This window comes from Taudactylus pleione, unplaced genomic scaffold, assembly GCF_031769625.1.
Source record: "Taudactylus pleione unplaced genomic scaffold, aTauple2 ptg000041l, whole genome shotgun sequence".
NCBI classification, from domain to species: Eukaryota; Metazoa; Chordata; class Amphibia; order Anura; family Myobatrachidae; genus Taudactylus; species Taudactylus pleione.
The window spans coordinates 69,265,813-69,284,575 of NW_028284443.1; the positions used below are offsets into that span (position 1 = coordinate 69,265,813).

The 18,763-nt window shown below is 45.5% G+C and overlaps 1 protein-coding gene across 11 annotated transcripts in view; it reads left to right on the forward strand.

Moving 5' to 3' along the window:
- The window catches only part of MYCBP2 (MYC binding protein 2), a 339,358-nt gene that overhangs the window by 264,435 nt on the left and 56,160 nt on the right, over positions 1–18,763 (forward strand). For 7 of the 11 annotated variants that reach the window (XM_088459176.1, XM_088459189.1, XM_088459197.1 and 4 more), the window contains one exon: positions 9,356–9,448. The exons of 3 other annotated variants lie outside the window; for them this stretch is intronic. In XM_088459176.1, coding sequence (XP_088315302.1) covers positions 9,356–9,448 — 93 coding nt within the window. Of the gene's footprint in view, positions 1–4,342; positions 4,505–9,355; positions 9,449–18,763 lie in introns of all 11 variants that reach the window. One more of the 11 variants, XM_088459230.1, reaches the window with a different exon arrangement.

Consider the following 18,763-nt stretch of genomic DNA (forward strand, 5'->3'; position numbering starts at 1 on the left):
GCAGAAGCTCTCGAGGAGTCTGTTCGATCTCTCTTGGCCGGATGGCTCCTTTCGCCCCATCCTCAGTTTGGAACATCTGAACAAATTTCTTCGGATTCCCAGATTCTGCGTGGAGTTCCTACAGTCCATCATTATAGCCTTGCTACCGGGAGACTTTATGGCATCGTTGGATATACAGGATGCATATTTGCTATCCAAACACTCACTACCAGTTTCAACCGTTGCCCTTTGGTCTGTCCATGGCCTCTTGTGTGTGCACTAAGGTCATGGCAGTGGTGGCTGCACATCTGCGCCGACGGGGCGTTAGAATTTTACCACTTGCTTCTACTGGTGCAAACTCCGACAGTTCTCAAAGAGCACACCGATCTGACGGTAGAACTGCTACAGTCTCACGGATGGATAATCAATTGGAAAAAGTCCACGCTTTCACCGTCCCAGGAGATGCTCCACCTAGGAGCAATGCTGGATTCCAGTGCTCAGCGAGTATTCCTCCCTCCGGAAACAATTTTGTCTTTACAGACCAATAAACGCATATTTCTCAGTCAGCGTCGGGTGTCCATACACTCGTGCATGCAGGTTCTGGGGTCGTTGGTCTCTACTTTCAATATGGTGGAGTACGGTCAGTTCCACTCTCTGCCTCTCCAGGGTCTCATTCTAAAAAGATGTATTAAGTCTCGCCCGCACCTCAAGGCTCAGACCCTACTACTTCTGCCGGAGGTACGTCTCCCTGTTGTGGTGGCTCCTGCCATCGCATTTGGACAAGGGATGCCCATTTTGGATCCAGGACTGGGTCCTTCTCACCACCGATGCCAGTCTTCGAGAGTGGGGTGAACACATCAAAAGAGCCGGCTGACTATCAACATTCTGGAACTTCGTGCTGTGTACAGAGCACTGTGTCAGGCACATCACCTCCTTTGGGGACATCCAGTAAGGTTCAGTCGGACAATGCCATGGTGGTGGCCTACCTAAACCACCACCAGGGCGGCAATCGAAGTCAGGTAGCCATGCAGGAAGTCAGCAGAATTCTTCATTGGGCAGAGCATCATCTTCCAGTACTGTCCACCATATTCATTCCAGGCGTCCAAAATTGGGAAGCCAACTTCCTAAGTCGGCAGAATGTCCAAGCAGGCAACTGGGCGCTGCATCCAGACATCTTCCAACTGTTGGTCAGTCGCTGGGGCCTACCAGACATCGACATGATGGTATCTCGCTACAACCATCAACTTCCATGGTATTGCTCCCGCACCAGGGATCCGAACGCTCTCCTGGTGGATGCGCTAACGGTTCCTTGGACCTTCCCCCTGATTTATGTCTTTCCTTCGATATCAATGATTCCTCGGGTCCTCCGCAAGTTCAAGCGGGAAGGAGGCACTCTGATCCTGGTGGCTCTGGATTGGCCTTGACGAGTGTGGTATGCAGATCTCCTGGGCCTCTCCATAGATGCCCTTCTACAGCTTCCGCTGCGGCCGTATTTGCTGTCTCTGGGTCCATGTTTCCATACGGACCTGGCCAGGCTCACTTTGACGGGGTGGCTCTTGAAACATCCATCCTAAAAGCTAAGGGATTCTCTAGAAGAATGGTTACTGCAGGCTAGAAAGCCGCCTTCTGCGCATGTTTATCACAGATTTTGGCATACCTACTTCACCTGGCGTTCGACCAGGGTTCTTTAATCCTAGGTCTTTTCATCTTTCCCTGATCCTTTCTTTTCTACAGCTGGGTCTGAACTTGGGCCTACAGGTCTCGTCCTTGAAGGTCCAGGTTTCGGCCTTGTCGGTCTTCTTCCAAAGGCAGATTGCTTTGCTGCCGTAAGTGCAAACCTTTTTTCAGTGAGTTCTCCACATTCAGCCACCGTTCGTGTCTCCTGTGGCTCCTTGGGAACTTTCTTTGGTTCTCCAAGCTTTGCAGGCGGCTCCCTTTGAGACGTTAGTCGGTGGATTTGGCCAGGTGGCTCAGCCTCACCATTCGCCATGCTTACTCCCTGGTGAACCGTCCTGCCCCTGCCGTGGTGACTGTCAGTTGGGACTTTTTGGGCAGCACGCTGTGGGGCTTCTGCAGACCAGCTCTGTATTGCTGCCACATGATTGTCTGCCCATACACTCATCAGGTTTTATGTGTTTGACACTTTTGCGTCCTCAGACGCCGCCTTCGGGTGTTCTGTGCTCACTGCAGCTCAGGAGCATCCCTGCCCATAGGGGACTGCTTTGGGACTTCCCAAAGTTGTCCCTGTGCCCCTAGTGGAGGAAGAAGAAAGGAGACTTATGTCTTACCTGTTAAGTCTTTTTCTTCAACTCCAAAGGGGGCACAGGGCACCCACCCTGACGCAGCTGTCTGTCGGGGATGTTTCCTTGGTGACCGGTCCGGCTGTACTCGCCATGATATGGATTGTTCTGTATGTATGCCGGCCTTTCTTATCTTCTCTTCTGCATTGCTCCTGCCGTGCGCTTGCTAACTAAAAACTGAAGGGCCTCTGTCTGGGGGTGGGGTATAGAGGAGAGGTGCCTAGGCTTTGTGGGCATTTGTATTTAACCGTTTGGTGCCCAGACTCTCCTCTCCAGGCTTTACCCAGCGTTGTCCCTGTGCCCCCTATAGAGTCGGAGAAAAAGACTTAACAGGTAAGACCCAAGTCTCCTTTTTTTTTTTTGTTTAACAAAGAAGACTAATGCAAATGTTGACATTTCATATGTCAACTTGTCCATGTTGACATTTTAACCAGGTCTACATGATAACTGTCGACATTGCCAGTGTCTACTTTTGACTGCATTCCCATCAGACATAACCGAGACATTAGTGTGCAAAATATATTTGTGATGTTTGTTTACAAATGATTGTGTGCAAGTTTACAATGGATGTTTGAGTCTCCATTTCTTAAGTGCTTAAATAATAACAATAATAATAATCTTATGGGTATAAATGTGCTTTAACCTAAGCAGTCATATATCTTTGTTTATTTTCAAATAACCGTAATTCCCAACTTAGCATGTTATTTTATTGTTTCTTTATGTCCTTACCTGCCTCCCTAATCTATCTCTCACGTCCCCCTTTTCTCTTTTCCTAACTGCACTGTACATATCTGACACTGGTGGGAGGGGTCAGTAGTTATACCAATTCTCATTCCATTGTGATGACAATTTTTTTTTCAGCAGTTGATTTTGTTATATAGATAGAATGTACAGGAAAAATGACAATGCAGTTGCGATGGGTTACAGCACATTTTCTTACCACATCATTATATACAGGGGTTGGCATTGTCTGACACTCCAGTTACTGTGGAACCATACATAGCATGCCCTGCCACCGTTTTGTGATACCTTAACTACAAAACTATGGCAGGGCAAGCTGGGATGTTTAGTTCCACAGCAGCCAGAGTGTCGCATGTTGTCACATTCAATATAGAATAAGTTGCCTCAATGAGTGTTACTCTAACCTAATTAGTTTCTCTGATTATTTTTAATGATCAAACCGTTTTCACAGGAGGTATATTCGGATCTGCCCAGTGTGCCAAGACAAGTTATAGATTGTCAGTCTTGCACTATCAGTGAGCTGCTTCTGTACATTAATATAAATGACCTTTTGAAAGCTGTAATTTCAGAGCTTTTGACTTGCAGCATTGTAACTCTCAATGTAGATGACATTTATGAAGTTGCACAATCTCCTCTTCTTTTCACCTTTGTAAATGTAGCCCTCAACTGATGTCCTACTTGTTCTGCTGGAAATATTTAAAATTGGAGTCTGAAATGCACTTATCAGTTTGGTACTGTTTTCTGGTCGGTTTTTTTCAAGCATAAAGATACAGGGAAGAAAAGTGCAGCTACAGGAGCTGACTGGTGATACCATGACATTTGAAAAGTATTTATTTTGATGGAAGGATGAAATTCTCAACTAATATAGATGAGTGTATCGGACTCTCCTTAGTTTTGGCTGTTTATTACAGTGCGTGTAGTAACTTCATGAAAATCAGATATAAAATCATGATGTTTCTGTTGATTAGAATGTAATGCAGGAAGAAGTGCATTACCCTTTAAGTTTGGATTAGAGTCGTTGCTTCTACAAAACTTGCATCTTTTGCTGAAGTTAAGCATTTTACAGAACAACCTAATCCTTTTAATGTACAATCGCTAGTGTTATTCCTTTTACAATGGAACCAATTTCATTACTGTATCTTTGTGGTGCATGTTATATATTTGCATGCAATACTGGTTATTTGTAATTATCAGGCTTTGATGTGATCTTTTGATCAATCAGAAGCAGTGTTCCTTATTACATTTTTATGTGACATACTTTTTTTTTTTTTTTTAAATAATTTAATAATGGGTTGTAGTTTTGACTGTTTTGCCCATTGCAGGTGATCAGCTGAGTGCCATACTGAATTCCATTCAGTCACGGCCTAGTTTGCCAGCTCCTTCCATCTTTGATCAAGCTGCAAAACCTCCCTCTTCCCTAGTCCACAGCCCATTTGTGTTCGGACAGTCCCCCTCCTTCCAGCAGCCTCAGCCTTCGCTTCAGAGTAAGTCTGTCCGTCTCACGTGCTCCATCCATACATCCTTTCTGAAGCAATGTCTTTTGTATCTTAAGAGACTTCTATATCTATGCATGCGTTTGTTTTATTTATATCTTTTTTTTAATTGGTCCATGACTATAAATTGGTTTATTTTTTGGCTGATTGCCATGAACCTGTACCTATTTGTAAAGTGCATTGTTGGGTGTTCCATTTCTCAAGTCATATTTGTGTAGAGCGAAAAAGAGCTTGGCTTTATTACAGAAGTTGGCATCTGGGAGATAGCTACTTATCATCTAACAACCAGAGATCTTGTATCCCATCTTTTCCATTAATACATTACATGTATATTTGTCACCCAGCTTCTTGCAACTGCTAGGTGTTACTTCTGATAAAGCAATTCATTCTGTGTCCATATATTCTAGTCTTCGTATTACATTTCTACAGCTAGAATTAGAGCCAAGACCTATTTAATTCTCGTGTACTGATACCTCCACAGTACTTTGCTAATATTTAAGAAATTCAATTTTGTATGTATTAACAATTATATAATTTAATTTTGTCATTTTTAAAGGGGTGTATTGATGTCTTGAAAGTACATGCATGTTACTGAGGGAGTTTATGGAGGAATTAAGTAGATGCCTCTGTTTTGGTAGGACTCTGGTGACTTTAATTTAGGAAATGTCTAATGATGGTGTTGTGCCTATCCTCCTCATAGCAGACTTCCTTGTGTGAGGGTTTAGCTAATTGTCAGAAGTAGTTTTACCTGAACCTTGGTACCGTGAGCTCCACATTCTCCTTGTTTTTTGTGTAAGTACAGGGTACTGCCTGTGTTTAGGATCTCTTTTATGTCTTCATTTCATGCACCAGTTACCAAAAACATGAATATGAAATGTTTCCATGTAACAACTCAATGTGTGGTGTTGCAATTTTCCCCAAAGGTACAAATGAAATCATGTTTCATATGTATATGTACATATACATTCGTTTATATGGTACTTTAAAAGCATCATTTAACATTTAATCATTTAAGTCTTGTATTTGTGTCAGAAATTCTAGAATAATTCTCTTCATTTCAGTAATGATTGAGCAGCTCACTTGTTTTCTGGTTATTGTATAGTTTTACAGATACCTACTGTACAATACTGGGAGTACTTGATGCAGTTGAATTGACGCATGTTGTGGTAAGCCACGTTTGTAATTTGCCAGCAGTAGTTGGGCTATGATTTTTGTATTTCTAATCTTTTCATTTTTTTTATAATTTTATTATGGTTTTCAGCTTTTTAATGCAGAAATTGTTGGTTGTATGGTCGTCTCTGGCTTACCTTGTGAAGCCAGAAGCAGCTTTCAACACACAGTATCAGTGGTGCATATTGATGGGAGTTATTATTGGAGATTCCTACTTCTTTTCATTCCTATTTATAGCATATAGGCTGCAAGAAGTTTGGACCAGCATAGCTAAGAGTCAGGCATATAATGTGAAGCTCTGTTACGTAATATTGTAAACCACATCCTGTTCATACAGATGTGTCCTCACTCGTCTTTGCTGCAGTCGCACCAAACAGCCCCTCTCAGTGTGCCTGGTCCTATAACTCTGCTAGCGTCAGATGCATTTTTGGAAAAAGGAGATGAAAAAGGATATCCAACTTGCAATGCGATGTTACTAGGACACGCCAGGAGACTGTACTGATTAATTATGAAATGCGACACTTGTATGTCTGTGTGTGACTGCTGCTACTACACATTTTCTGCAAAATATGACGGCAGATGCTAGGAGATTAGCACAGGGTCCTGGTGGCTCACTCACGCTAGGCATATCGCGCTGCATGGCTTATTTTGGCTAGATGAGAGAGGACTCATTTGTAGCGCCATAAATTCATAAAATACAGAACAATTCAAGCTTGTATCTCAGTTTTTAGATGCAGATTTTTTATTTCTGGGACATGCGTTCACAACATATTAATCCTGGACTGATGCATACAATTATATTTCATATTTACTTGAACCACAATCATTACCTGGTAAGTATTCTTCAGACCGTGCTGTTCCCTACCATGAACAATAGAGTACATGACAAGCCAAGTAATGCAAACCTATGATCTATAACTAAGCCCCAACCATCCAACTGGGTGCCACATTTACTCCACACCTCTCATACATAGCCGTGTTATACCCAGGATTTTTATTTTTTTTATTTATTACCAGTTATTTATATAGCGCACACACATTCTGCAGCGCTGTACAGAGAGAATATTTGGCCATTCACGTCAGTCCCTGCCCAAATGGAGCTTACAATCTATATTCCCTATCACATGCACACACACATACACACTAGGGTAAATTTTTGTTGGGAGCCAATTAACCTACCAGTATATTTTTGGAGTGTGGGAGGAAACCGGAGTACCCGGAGGAAACCCACGCAAGCACAGGGAGAATATACAAACTCCACAGTGGGAATCGAACCCATGTAATGCTAACCATTACGCCATCTGTGCTGCCCCTTTTCATGTACCTGAATCCTGTGTTCTCTGCGCACTGTGGAATGCATGGGTAACACTGTTCGCTCCGGTGGGAAAGTGGCAACATGAACTGGATTAGTTAAATACTGATGCTGATAAAGTGTTTTTTTTTTTTTGCTGTTATGTTTTTTTGTTTTGTTTTTTAAAAAGAGGCTTAGTATTTAGTAAAAGATGAAAAAAATAAAAGTAAAACCAGATCCTACTGCTCATAAAAGGTTTCTCCATTTTTTTTACAAGGGTAAGTCTTTTAATAACAGTTAAGCAAAACAGTAGTTTTCTGCAGCTATTGAATATCTAGTTCTGCAAAGTGACAATGTCCTATATTTTGGAAGATGCAAGTTGGTCAACATCATTCTTTTGCCGTCATAATTCTCAAACTCTGATCCAACTACCCTGTTTTGTTTTATTACATTTAGTGCATATTTATACAACAAGACTTAATTTCCCTACTCTTATTCTCAAGTAATATTTTACAGTGCTACATTTGTGCATCAATACACATACTGAGAGATGCTATATGTACAGTTTATATATCCCATATATGTCCCTTTCTCTCGTGCTCCCTCTCTCCCTTTTTTCACTTTCATTTAGTCTTTTTCTCTCACTCTCTTGCCCTCTCTCTCTCTTGCCCTTTCTCTCACTCTCTTGCCCTTTCTCTCACTCTCTCTCTCCCTCCCTCTTTGTCTCTTTCTCTCTCTGGGTTTTTTGGGACCAGGTTTTACATATGATATTTCAATAATTCTCATATAATGTCTATGTTGGAGCTGAAAAGCCAACACAGAAGGCAGCAGTTAGTTTATTGCAAATATGTTATCCTGATGATGTCATTATAAGGAAGGGAACCACTTATGGGGGGCTAAAATGAATAGTGTGAAGAACATGTTGAAAGGAGAACATGATCTGGGAAACCAATTTGTGTACTTTGTATGCAGAGAATATGTGAGTGAAATCGAAATGCCAAAAATACATGCAGCAAAAATACATGCAGCAATTTCATCAGTCGGTTTGGTCTTTTCAAATCAGACTTACTCAGTTATTGTTTGTTGGCCCAATATTTTTCTATCTGTGATTTAAATTATGATTTTAATCAGAAAAGTCCAGTATTCTGGCTTTTGCATGTACATGTTGGTGTATACATACAGTATGCCGTCATTGACTTGCCTATACGGCAAGGGCAGTGAATCATTCAGACCTGTCGTGTCTCTGAAGTTCGTGTGTTTCCTTTTTTGGTACTTGCCAGGTTTATTTATTTATAACTGTTAAATATTCACAAAAAGCAGTATCATTGTTTTCTGTGCTGCTCATCACAGAAGCTATATTTTTACTCAAATTTGTGTGTGACTTCCATTATCGTTATGGGGAGAGTCCTGCTGTCATGTGATTTAGAGTGGCCTCTCTGCTGCCTAGCGCAAACAGTGCTACTTATTAATGCTTCTTCCTGTACTAGTTTAATGACCTCACCAATACGGGAAGTTGTCAAAATGTCACGCATACTGTATTTTGCGAAACGGTTGTACTGTTAAAGAACTTTAATAGAGTTTAAAGTTATAATGCAGACGCAAATAAAATGTTTTAACTAACAACATAACGGTGTCAGCATTCTCCTGCCCGACATATTGACTGTCGAGAAATGTATGTGTGTTCCCACAAAAACATTATTACTGAATGAGCAGAGTCCATTTAAAAGCGGTCTGTCACTTCGTGCCTCCATATTCCTCCTCACACTGACACTGCCCCATTAATTAGGTTTGACTACTGTAATAGATGGTAATGTGTGCAGCCAATATTTCGGCGGTGTCTGACAGCACATTACACACACAATTTCAGTCTCCCTTAATATTGTAATTGGTAGGTTGCTTTAGCACGGTCCATTTCAAAAGTGAAGACGTCCCAACGATGTAATTGGCGTACAAGTGACTGAACACATTATTGTATTCAAGCACACTTTAAAATTCCAAGTGTATTTCTTGTGCTTTTGAGTTTAAACATGGACAATTATAGGAATGTGGATAATGTTGATGTATTATTATTATTGTTTATGTGCAACTTGTGTTTCACATTAATCTTCGGTGTGGGTGGTTTCAACTCTGTTTTGTTTCAGTTTGTGGTTTTCCAGAAAGCATTGAGTTCGAATAGAGTTATGAATTTGTAACGCGTCACTCTGCACCACAGTGTAACATTTTCATGTTTGTGTCCCAACAGCTCTGAATGACTGTGCTTTGCCATCAAGATATAGGAAATACCACAAATGCTATATTCTGTTTATTTATTTTACATGTTTTATATAATGTCGTCTTTGCTAAAATTTTTGCTGCTTCTGTACAAATGTTTTCCATTATAGACCCCACACCATGCAGTGTCTCTCGTGAGCCTATTAACAAATGTACCGCTCATCCAGCATCTACTTTCTCACCTCTTTCTGTCAAACCAAAGGGTGGGTATGCATGCTTCTCATCCCACTTGTTTACTTGACTTATTTTGCATTAAATAAAGCTATATGTTAGATATATTACTTATTAATAAGTACTGTAGTATGTTTAATCTCAATTGCACATTCATCCAAAATATTGACATGCAATAGAACAATCAACCTGCAATTCTCAGAAGTACAGTATAAGGACATTGTCACAGAATTCTGAAGTGAGCATTCATTGCTTTTCTCATGTTTCACAATACAATGAGTTGCATTAAATACAAGTCTATACTGTATGTTGTTCTTCAGGATCCATAGGGATCCACAGGGATACCATGGGGAAATGTGGTTGGAGTGATCCAGGCACCAAACAGTTAAGCTTTCAGCTCCCAGGATGCCTCAGGTCCTCCTCCACATATACCCCGTCCCTGGCCACAGGCGTTCAGTTTTTCTTTGGTGCAGCAGGATCAGACGGATCTTTACAACAGCTTTTATTTTATGTTTTATTTCGTTTATTTTTACTCCAGAGCAAGCAGCGCCAGGCGTTTTAATGGACGCCTGTGTTGCTGCTCCATCTACCGTCGCCAGCGCCGCAACACCAGTAACCGGACTGGTGATTTCGACAGGCACCAGCAGAGCTTGGCTAGCGGCAATGCTGGGACCCAGGACTTCAGCCGAAAACACGGGGACGCAGCTAAGGTGATTCCCCGCTCACGGGGAACTACTTGGCAGTACGTACCTCCGGCGGTTAGAGACCTGCCGGAGGTTGCTGTAGTGGGGCGACCGGTGCGTCCACTCTCACACTAGACCACCGGAGCAAGTGAGTCTGGTGCCGGGGACAGTGTCGGCAGCCATGTTCACCCAGGTGGTTAATACAACCCTATGTTGTATTAACCACCCGGGTGGTTAATACAACATAGGGTTGATAGGCTTTCCCTGGCAGCCCAGATGCCGATCCAGCTGAGGTTTTCACGTGTCTGAGTTGCTCCTACTACCCTCTTCTGTATCTGAGATGCCCAGCGACCACTATCGGTGCTCTACTGAAGCTGCTGGTCTCAGGAGGTTTGGATCTAGTCTCCCTGTATACCTCTCCCCAGAGGCCAGGTTATACAGCGCTCAAATCCTACCAAAACTTGTGTTTTGAGTAGTTGATTCAGAGACCATTGCAAGTATATTATATATGCATTGTATAATTTTTGCTAGCTCTGCTGTATTGATATACTGCCTTTATTTTCTGTACTGTCAGTTATAACTATCACTGCTATTTCTCCTCAACCCTTTGCTACAGGTGTGTAGGGGTATTTTTATTTCCTTTGTACTTTTCATTCACTTGTACTTATGAAGGCGGTCACACCTGCATTTATTACCTTTATACCTACTTATTTATGTTTAAAGGTAAGGGTAAACAGGAGGCTGATGCCTCTATGCTGGTTACATGTAGATCCTGTTTGGCGGGCTTGTCCACACAGGATTTCATACAGAATGGTTTGGATGCTATTTGTTGTAAAATACCACCTCTCCAGTCCAGTCTACCAGCCCCCCTGTACAGGAGCCACCCTGGGTGTCCTCCTTGTCTCAGGTTATGACACAGCTAGTGGACCGGTTGGCTACTCCCATGCTGCCTCCCACTATTGGGTATATATAGCAGTTACAGCCTGCAATGTTTGTCCACCCGATACATCCTTCCTGGATGTATATTTATACCCACTCAAGTCAGAGTACTGCTCAGTTCTCGACTACCATTCAGAAAAAGTTGCAGGCAAATAGTCCGGTAGCCACTAAATCACACCAAAGGCTCTGGTGTTTGAACACCAGAAGGTGGTTAAGGCTGAGTTTCTTAAGTCTGAGCAGCTTTCTGAACTCATAGGGGAAGCATGGAGTACTCCGGATAAACTGTTCCATGTTACGAAAAGTTTGGCATCTTAGTACATTCTACAGGTTGGAGAGGATACAAAGTGGGAAGTTCCTCCTACTGTGGATGCTCAGAGGAAACCTTTAGTTAGGAACTCTACGTTGCCTATACCGTCCGCATTCTTCCTTAAGGATCCCACTGATAGAAAACTTGACACCATTCTTAAATCAGTGTTTTCTTTGTCAGGAGCCGTTACCCGATCGGCTATGGCTGTGGCCTGAGTATCCACGGCCATTGAGGAATGGACAGGGGCACTGGAAGATACTTTACCAGATGCTGCCAGAGAACAGCTGACATCTCTCATAGACTGGATGCAGCCTCTTATTTGGGAGAAGCCGCAAAAAACGCTGGAATCTTGCTTTCTAAGGCATCAGTATCTTTGGTTAAAGTGCTCATAGAGTCCGTTGGTTAAGGTCCTGGAAAGCAGGTGTGGGATCCAAGAAGGCTCTGGAAGCCCTGCCTTCTCTGGAAACCTAGTATTTGGAGCATAATTGGATAAGACAGTGGCTACTCCTGTAAAAATCTGCTGGTCTGCCATCAACAGCTACCTAAGCCTAGGCAGTCCTCTTTTCGGTCTTTTCGCTCTAAGGGAAGGACAAAAGGACAGCTTTTCTTCAGACAAGCTAGTTCTCGCAGGACCTCCAAGCCACAAACCAAGGATCCTTGGTTGGTCAGACGTCCAGCTTCCAATGCGGATGACAAACCTTCGACCTGATGGGGCGGGCCTCCTCCTGGGGGATCTCGGGGTGGTAGACCGACATTTTCAGCTTGCTGACACCTGGTGTCAAACTACAACAGACACCTGGGTCCGAGAAGTGGTTTCTAAAGGCTGCACCCTCACCTTCCTGAGGGGTTCTCCACAGAAGTTTTTCTGTACAACTCCCCCATCAGACTCTTATAAGGGCCTTGGCTATCCAGGAGGCCATTCACTCCTTGCTGCGTTCAGGGGTGATAATCCCGGTTCATTTGTCTCAACAAGGAAGGGGTTATTATTCCAATCTGTTTTTAATTTAGAAACCAGATGAGTCTCCTCGTCCTATTCTGAATCTGAGAACCCTCAACACATTTATTCATGTGCCCAGGTTCCGGACGTAGACTCAGCAGACAATTGTTCTGGTAATAGAACCTGGGGATTTATGGTTTTCCTGGACATTCAGGATGCGTATCTGCATATGCCTATTACGCCATTCCAACAATGACTTCTATGGTTTGCTGTCTTGCAGCAACATTACCAATTTCAAGCACTACCTTTTGGTTTCTTAACGGCCCCTCGGGTCTTTACCAAAATAATGGCCGTTATAACGGCCCACGTCAGGGAGTCAGGATACTGCCATACTTGGATGACCTCCTGATATTGGCACAGTCTCCAGCTTTTTTTTTACACCATCTCCAACTGACCACTTATTGCCTTAGGACGCACGGCTGGATAATCAATTAGAAAAAGTCTTCCCTTTCCTCAATACAGCGGATGGTACAGCTGTGTGCAATCCTGGATTCTCGGGCACAAAGAATATTTCTGCCAGGGCACAAGATTTCTGCCCAAGAAATTGCGAGTGCGCAAATTACTGTGCAATCAAAGGTTATCCATCCACTCAGCGATACAGGTCCTGGGGTCCATGGTGCAATGCGCTCAGCTCCACTCCAGGCCTTTGCAACAATTGATTCTCTCCCGCTGGAACGTGCAGTATAATCTTATATGGTCCCAGAGGACCTTCTCATTCTGGAGGTTCGGCTGTCTCATGGTGGTTACAAAGGTCTCATCAGGACAAGGGTTGCCCCTTCTGGATCCCAAATTCGGTGTTCCTCACCACGGACGCCAGTCTTCACGGATGGAGCGCAGTGACAGGTCATCGTACCTTTCAGGGAAGATGGATAACTCAGGAAAGTCACTTGCCCATAAACATCCTGGAGCTTCGTGCAGTATACAAGGCACTCATTCAGGCACAGGACTTCCTCAAAGGCAGGGCGGGCCAGATCCAGTCCGACAACTCGACCACAGTAGCCTATCCTCAATCATCAGAGAGGCACGCAAAGTGGCAAATATTCTGGTCTGGGCAGAACATAATTTTCCGGCTGCCTCAGCAATATTCATCAACTGGCAAGCGGACTTCCTAAGTCGTCAGGACATACACGTCAGAGAGTGGGCTCTCCATCCGGAAGTTGTTCAACTCCTGCTGGACAGATAGGCCTAAAAGACGTAGACCTCATGGCCTCACGTCACAACTACAAGGTCCCCAGGTATGGGTCCAGAACCAGAGACCACTCAGCCACCTTTGTGGACACGTTGGTAGTGAGGTGCGACTTCAATCTTGCGTACCACTTTCATCCGATTTCCCTCCTCCCAAGGGTCCTCAGGAAATTCAAGCAGGAAGGCAGCAGAGTAATACTGGTAGCTCCTGCATGGCCCCGGCGCCATTGGTTCACCGACCTACGGAGTCTATCCATAGACACTGTTTCTGTTTCCCCTATGGCCGGATCTTTTAGCACAGGGTCCCTGCTTGCATCCGGACCTACCTCGTCTGTCTTTGATGGCGTGGCTCTTGAGTCTTCCATATTAAGAGCCAAAGGTTTCACTAGCTCTTTGATTCAGACGAAGCTTAGGTCACGAAAGCCTTCCTCTACCCTCAGCTATTACAGAATTTGGCACTCCTTTTGTCAATGGTGTTCCCACAGAAAGTATGACCCTTAGGTTTGTAGGGTTTCCCGGGTACATTCTTTTCTCCAGGCTGGGTTAGACCTTTATCTCCGCCTGGCCATCCTGAGAGTACAGGTCTTTGCACTGTCAGTTTGGTTCCAGCGAAGGATCGCTTCTCTGCCGGATGTTAGAACTTTCTTTCAGGGTGTTCTCTGAGTTCAGCCACCTTTTGTCCCTCCGGTAGCACAGTGGGATTTGTCTTTGGGCCTCAAAGATTTAGAGGCTCCTCCATTTTAACCTCTGGACTTAGTAGACCTTAAGTGGTTGACAGTGAAGACACTTTTTCTCCTTGCTATCTCCTCTGCCCGCAGAATCTCTGATTTTCCCCTTTTTGATTTATTAACCAGGATAGAGCTGTCCTCCGTACATGTGCGGGTTACCTTCCGAAGGTAGTATCCCATTATCATGTGAATGAAGAGATTGTGGTTCCAGCCTCCCGGTCATAAGACCTTTCAGCAGGTGAAGTCTCCCTTGATGTGGTCCGTGCTCTCCATATTTATGTGGATCGTACAAACTCCTAAAAATATAATCAGACGCTCTTTTTTTGTGTTGTATGGATTGCACAAATGAGGCTGGCCAGCTAACAAACAGACTCGATGGCTGCGCATGACTATCTCTCAGGCTTGCATGTAACACTGTTAAAGCACATTCTACTCGGTCTGTGGGACCATCATGGGCGTTTGCACATTTGTTCAGCAGAGGCACCATGTTCAAAGTGGCCACATGGTTTTCTGTCCATACCTTTCTCAGGTTTTACGCTTTTGACACTTTTGCCTCTCAGGATGCTTCCTTTTGGGCGGCTGATTTTCCTATCTGCTCAGGAGCATCCCCACCCTTAAGGGAACTGCTTTAGGACATCCCCATGGTATCCCTGTGGTTCTCTATGGACCCTGAAGAAGAAAATAAGAGTTATGGTAGACTTACCTTTAACTCTTTTTCTTCGAGGTCCATAGGGTGCACAGGGCACCCACCCTGAACCACCTGGCTTCATTGGGTAATTTATTTTTCTCATGTTCACCAAATCTCTTTTCTTTGACAGAGTGTTTCTGGTGTATAATGTCCTTCCTTCTCCTCTTTTCTGCTCCTGCCTTGGGCTTGTTTACAAAACTGAATGCCTGTGGCCAGGGACGGGGTATACGTGGAGGAGGACTCAAGACGTCCTGGGAGCTGAAAGTTTAACTGTTTGGTACCTGGATCACTCCAACCACATTTCCCCATGTTATCCCTGTGGACCTCGAAGAAAAAGCGTTAACAAAGGTAAGTCTACTATAACTCTTATTTTCATACTGTCCTGTTTTTGACAACACCCCCTACATAGCTTGCCCTGCAATTGAAGCAACTGCCTTCTTCTGTGGCTTTATTTAACAGCGGAAACCTCCACATAATTAGGAAGTGTTGTCTGGAGGTTTACAGAATATATATTAGTCTGTTGCTGTTTCCTCATACTTCTGGATCATAAACACTTACCCTTTCCGAGACAGGACCACACTCACTATTTAGAAGAGAAATAATGCCACTGTATTCCAAGGTAGACATACAAGTAACATATGGTGTTCACCCGATATCCGTTTCAGCCTCAGTGGAAGCTGTCATCAGGCCCACGATAACAGCCTTTTCTGAGGCTGAAACGGATGCCAGGCAGATGCTGACACATTCCTACAAATTTTTGATTGAGTGCTGCTAGCTTACCTTTTTGTGTGTGTGTGTATATATTTCATACTTGTGTGGTCGTCCTTATTTGATAGTAATGTATATAAAGGCTGCAGAAGATTCTTTAGAACTTCCTAAGTAAACTTAGAGCTGTAGATTTGATTCTAAGGGCCTCATCTCATCATCAGACCACCAGTTGGACAGTTGTTGCAACCACGTGACCGATGCAGCAGGGCCGGATCGCTACCAGCGTTACTATCCACGTGGGCATAGAGGGGGAATATATACCTGTGGCGAGCAAAGCGAGCCATCATGCCCTAAGAGCGGCGAGTGGACACTTTTGGCCCTCGTTCTGAACCTTGCCCCTCCCCCTTTTGCCGCAGGCCAAGTGGTTGTGATGTCAGAGGTTTTTTACAGCACCTCGTTCTAGACCTAACCCCAGTTGGACAATCATGGTATAGGTTATTGTCACTGGATGCTTTATTGACAAACTATATTGCCCTGATTTTATTTGTGAGCACTAGACGTTTGTACAAGCTCTACTTTTTTATATATAACTCTTGTTATATACTTCCTCAAATTTCTGTTTCTACTTCAGGGTCCATAGGGGGTCCACAGGGTTGACCTTGGGGTATAGCTGGATCTGGATCCATGGGCACCACGCAGTTAAAGCTTTGCTGCTCCCAGGATGCATTTGGGTCCGTCCTCCTCTATACCCCGCCCCGGCCACAGGCACCTCAGTTTTAGTTGGTGCCCGGCCGGAGTCGGGTCACCCTGCGCAGTGGGGCTGCATAAGCAGCCCCTAAGCTTTATTCTTTATTTTTATTTTTTTTAAAAAGAAGATTTTATTATTTTATTTTTACTGTCTTCAGAGCGGCAGCATCAGACTGTCCAACTGGACGTCTATGCTGCCGCTCCAACAGCCCCGCTGGTGCTGCGACGCCGGTACTGATCCGGGGATCGCAGCGGGACCCCGGAGTCAGTGCTAGCGTGGCTCCGGGACCACCCAAGGACTGCTGCCGGACTGAAGGGGCCAGGTAAGCCGCGTGCAGCGCTGCACGCGGGGAAAATGCAGTCTTCATGCCACCGGTCTCTGGGGACAGACCGGCGGTGCTAGTAGCGGCGGCGGGCTCCCCCTCTTCAGGAATACCCCGCGTGTCCGCTGGCCCCCGGGGTGTAAGTACCGGCGGGGAACCGGCTTCCCCGGGGGTTTAGTACTAGCAGGGGAGGCAGCCTTCCCTGCTTCAGCGCTCCTCCCCTCAGCCCAGCGCTCCTTCTCTCATGTGTGCTGGCGTCGCTGGGCTGTTCTCACTCGGCCACTCCTCCTCAGAGCTCTCCGGCGGCCATCTTCCTCAGGCAGCATAGCAGAGCTCCCAGGCAGACTTCCAGTGGACCAGTCCCCCTGCGTACCTCTCCCCCTGCAAAGGACAGTGTTCGCAGCGCTATAGCCCTCCCAGACACTGAATCTGGGAGGTTGATTGTAGCGGAAGGTGCAGTGAGTATAACTTCTCTGCATTGTATGTGACTTTTGCTAGTGCTGCTGTCTGTGCTTATTTTCTACTTACTGTCAGCTTTTTACCTATCCCTTTCCTTCTCCTACGGCCCGCAGGTGCGTGGGGGAGGGGTGTTCTTTCTGTGTACCTCACTTATATAAATCTACGTATTTGTGAGGTCCGTCACATACTGCGGTGTGCTCCTCAGTACCATATTGTGGGCTGTTTGGGTTGCATACTTGGGAGTGCGTGGGTGTTATACGCCTTACCTCGTTTCGGTGAGACACTTTTTTTGCAAAAAAGTTTGTGTCATGTCTGATGAGGGGAATGAGCGCTCCGAGGCTCCTGTGTTGTTTTCCTGCCGATGCTGTTCGGCAGGGGTTGACGGGGCAGAATTGTCTGAGGACGGTCTGTGCGGGCGGTGCCAGTTGGTACCTGGACCCTCTAAACCCCTGGTGGCGCAGGATCCTCCGTGGGCAATGTTTACGCAAGTGCTGGCGTCAATCGCGGACCGACTTGCGGTCCCGACTGCGGCCCCTTCTAGGGCGTTGCCCCAGCCTACCATGCCCCGTTCCCCGGGTGTGACTCGTCTGGTGCAGTCTCCTCCCGGGTCTCAGACTGTGGGTCCTTATGCGGGTTTGCCGGTATACGTGCAAACCCCCACGGTGCCGCAGCAGTCGATGGTACCTTTTCAGGGGTATCCTCAGGCAGTACCCCCGCCTTGGGTGGACGTCCTCTCCAGCTCTGTTCAGAGTCTGGCGGCTTCGTCATCGCCTTTTCAACATATGTTGCACAGTGATTTGCCCCCACGGGCGTCCAAGCGTTCCGTTCCGGCTTCACTGGCGGCTCAGTTCACGGACGTGTCTTCGGATGACGGGGAGATCCATGAAGACTCTGACTCGGATGCCGGGGCCCAGGAGATGGAGGCTAAGTCTTCCATTAATGTGCCGGCATTGGTTAGGGCGGTGCGGGCCATCCGTCACATTGAGGAGGATGTGCCCGCTCCCAGGTCAAAATACCCAAATTTTAAAAAGGCCAAGGTAGCTTCGACGGTTTTTCCCCTGTCCGATCAATTGACGGATCATATGGCAGGGGCCTGGCAGTTGCCCAGCAAGAGGTTCCAACCGCAGAAGCGGTTGGCTTCGAACTATCCGTTTCCGGAGGCTCATTGCAGGAAGTGGGAAACTCCTCCAGCGGTGGATTCCCACGTTACCCGCTTAATTAAAAGCGCTACGCTGCCTTTGCCGTCGATCCCCTCCCTGAAGGATCCCACGGACAGGAAGGTGGAGACTTGTTTGAAGTCTATTTACTCTCTCTCAGGGGCGGTGGCCCGTCCGTCCATGGCCATCTCTTGGGTGGCTAAGGCCATCGAGAGCTGGGCCAATGCTTTGGAGGATACCTTTCCGGAAGATGCTCCGGAGATCCAGAGAGCGTTGATAGGTCAAATGAGGGATGCGGCTTCCTACATTGGGGCGGCATCGTTAGACGCAAGCCTGCTAACCTCTCGGGTGTCGGCTGCAGCTGTGTCGGCGCGTCGGTCCTTGTGGCTGAGGTCTTGGAGAGCTGACGCTGACTCCAAAAAGGGA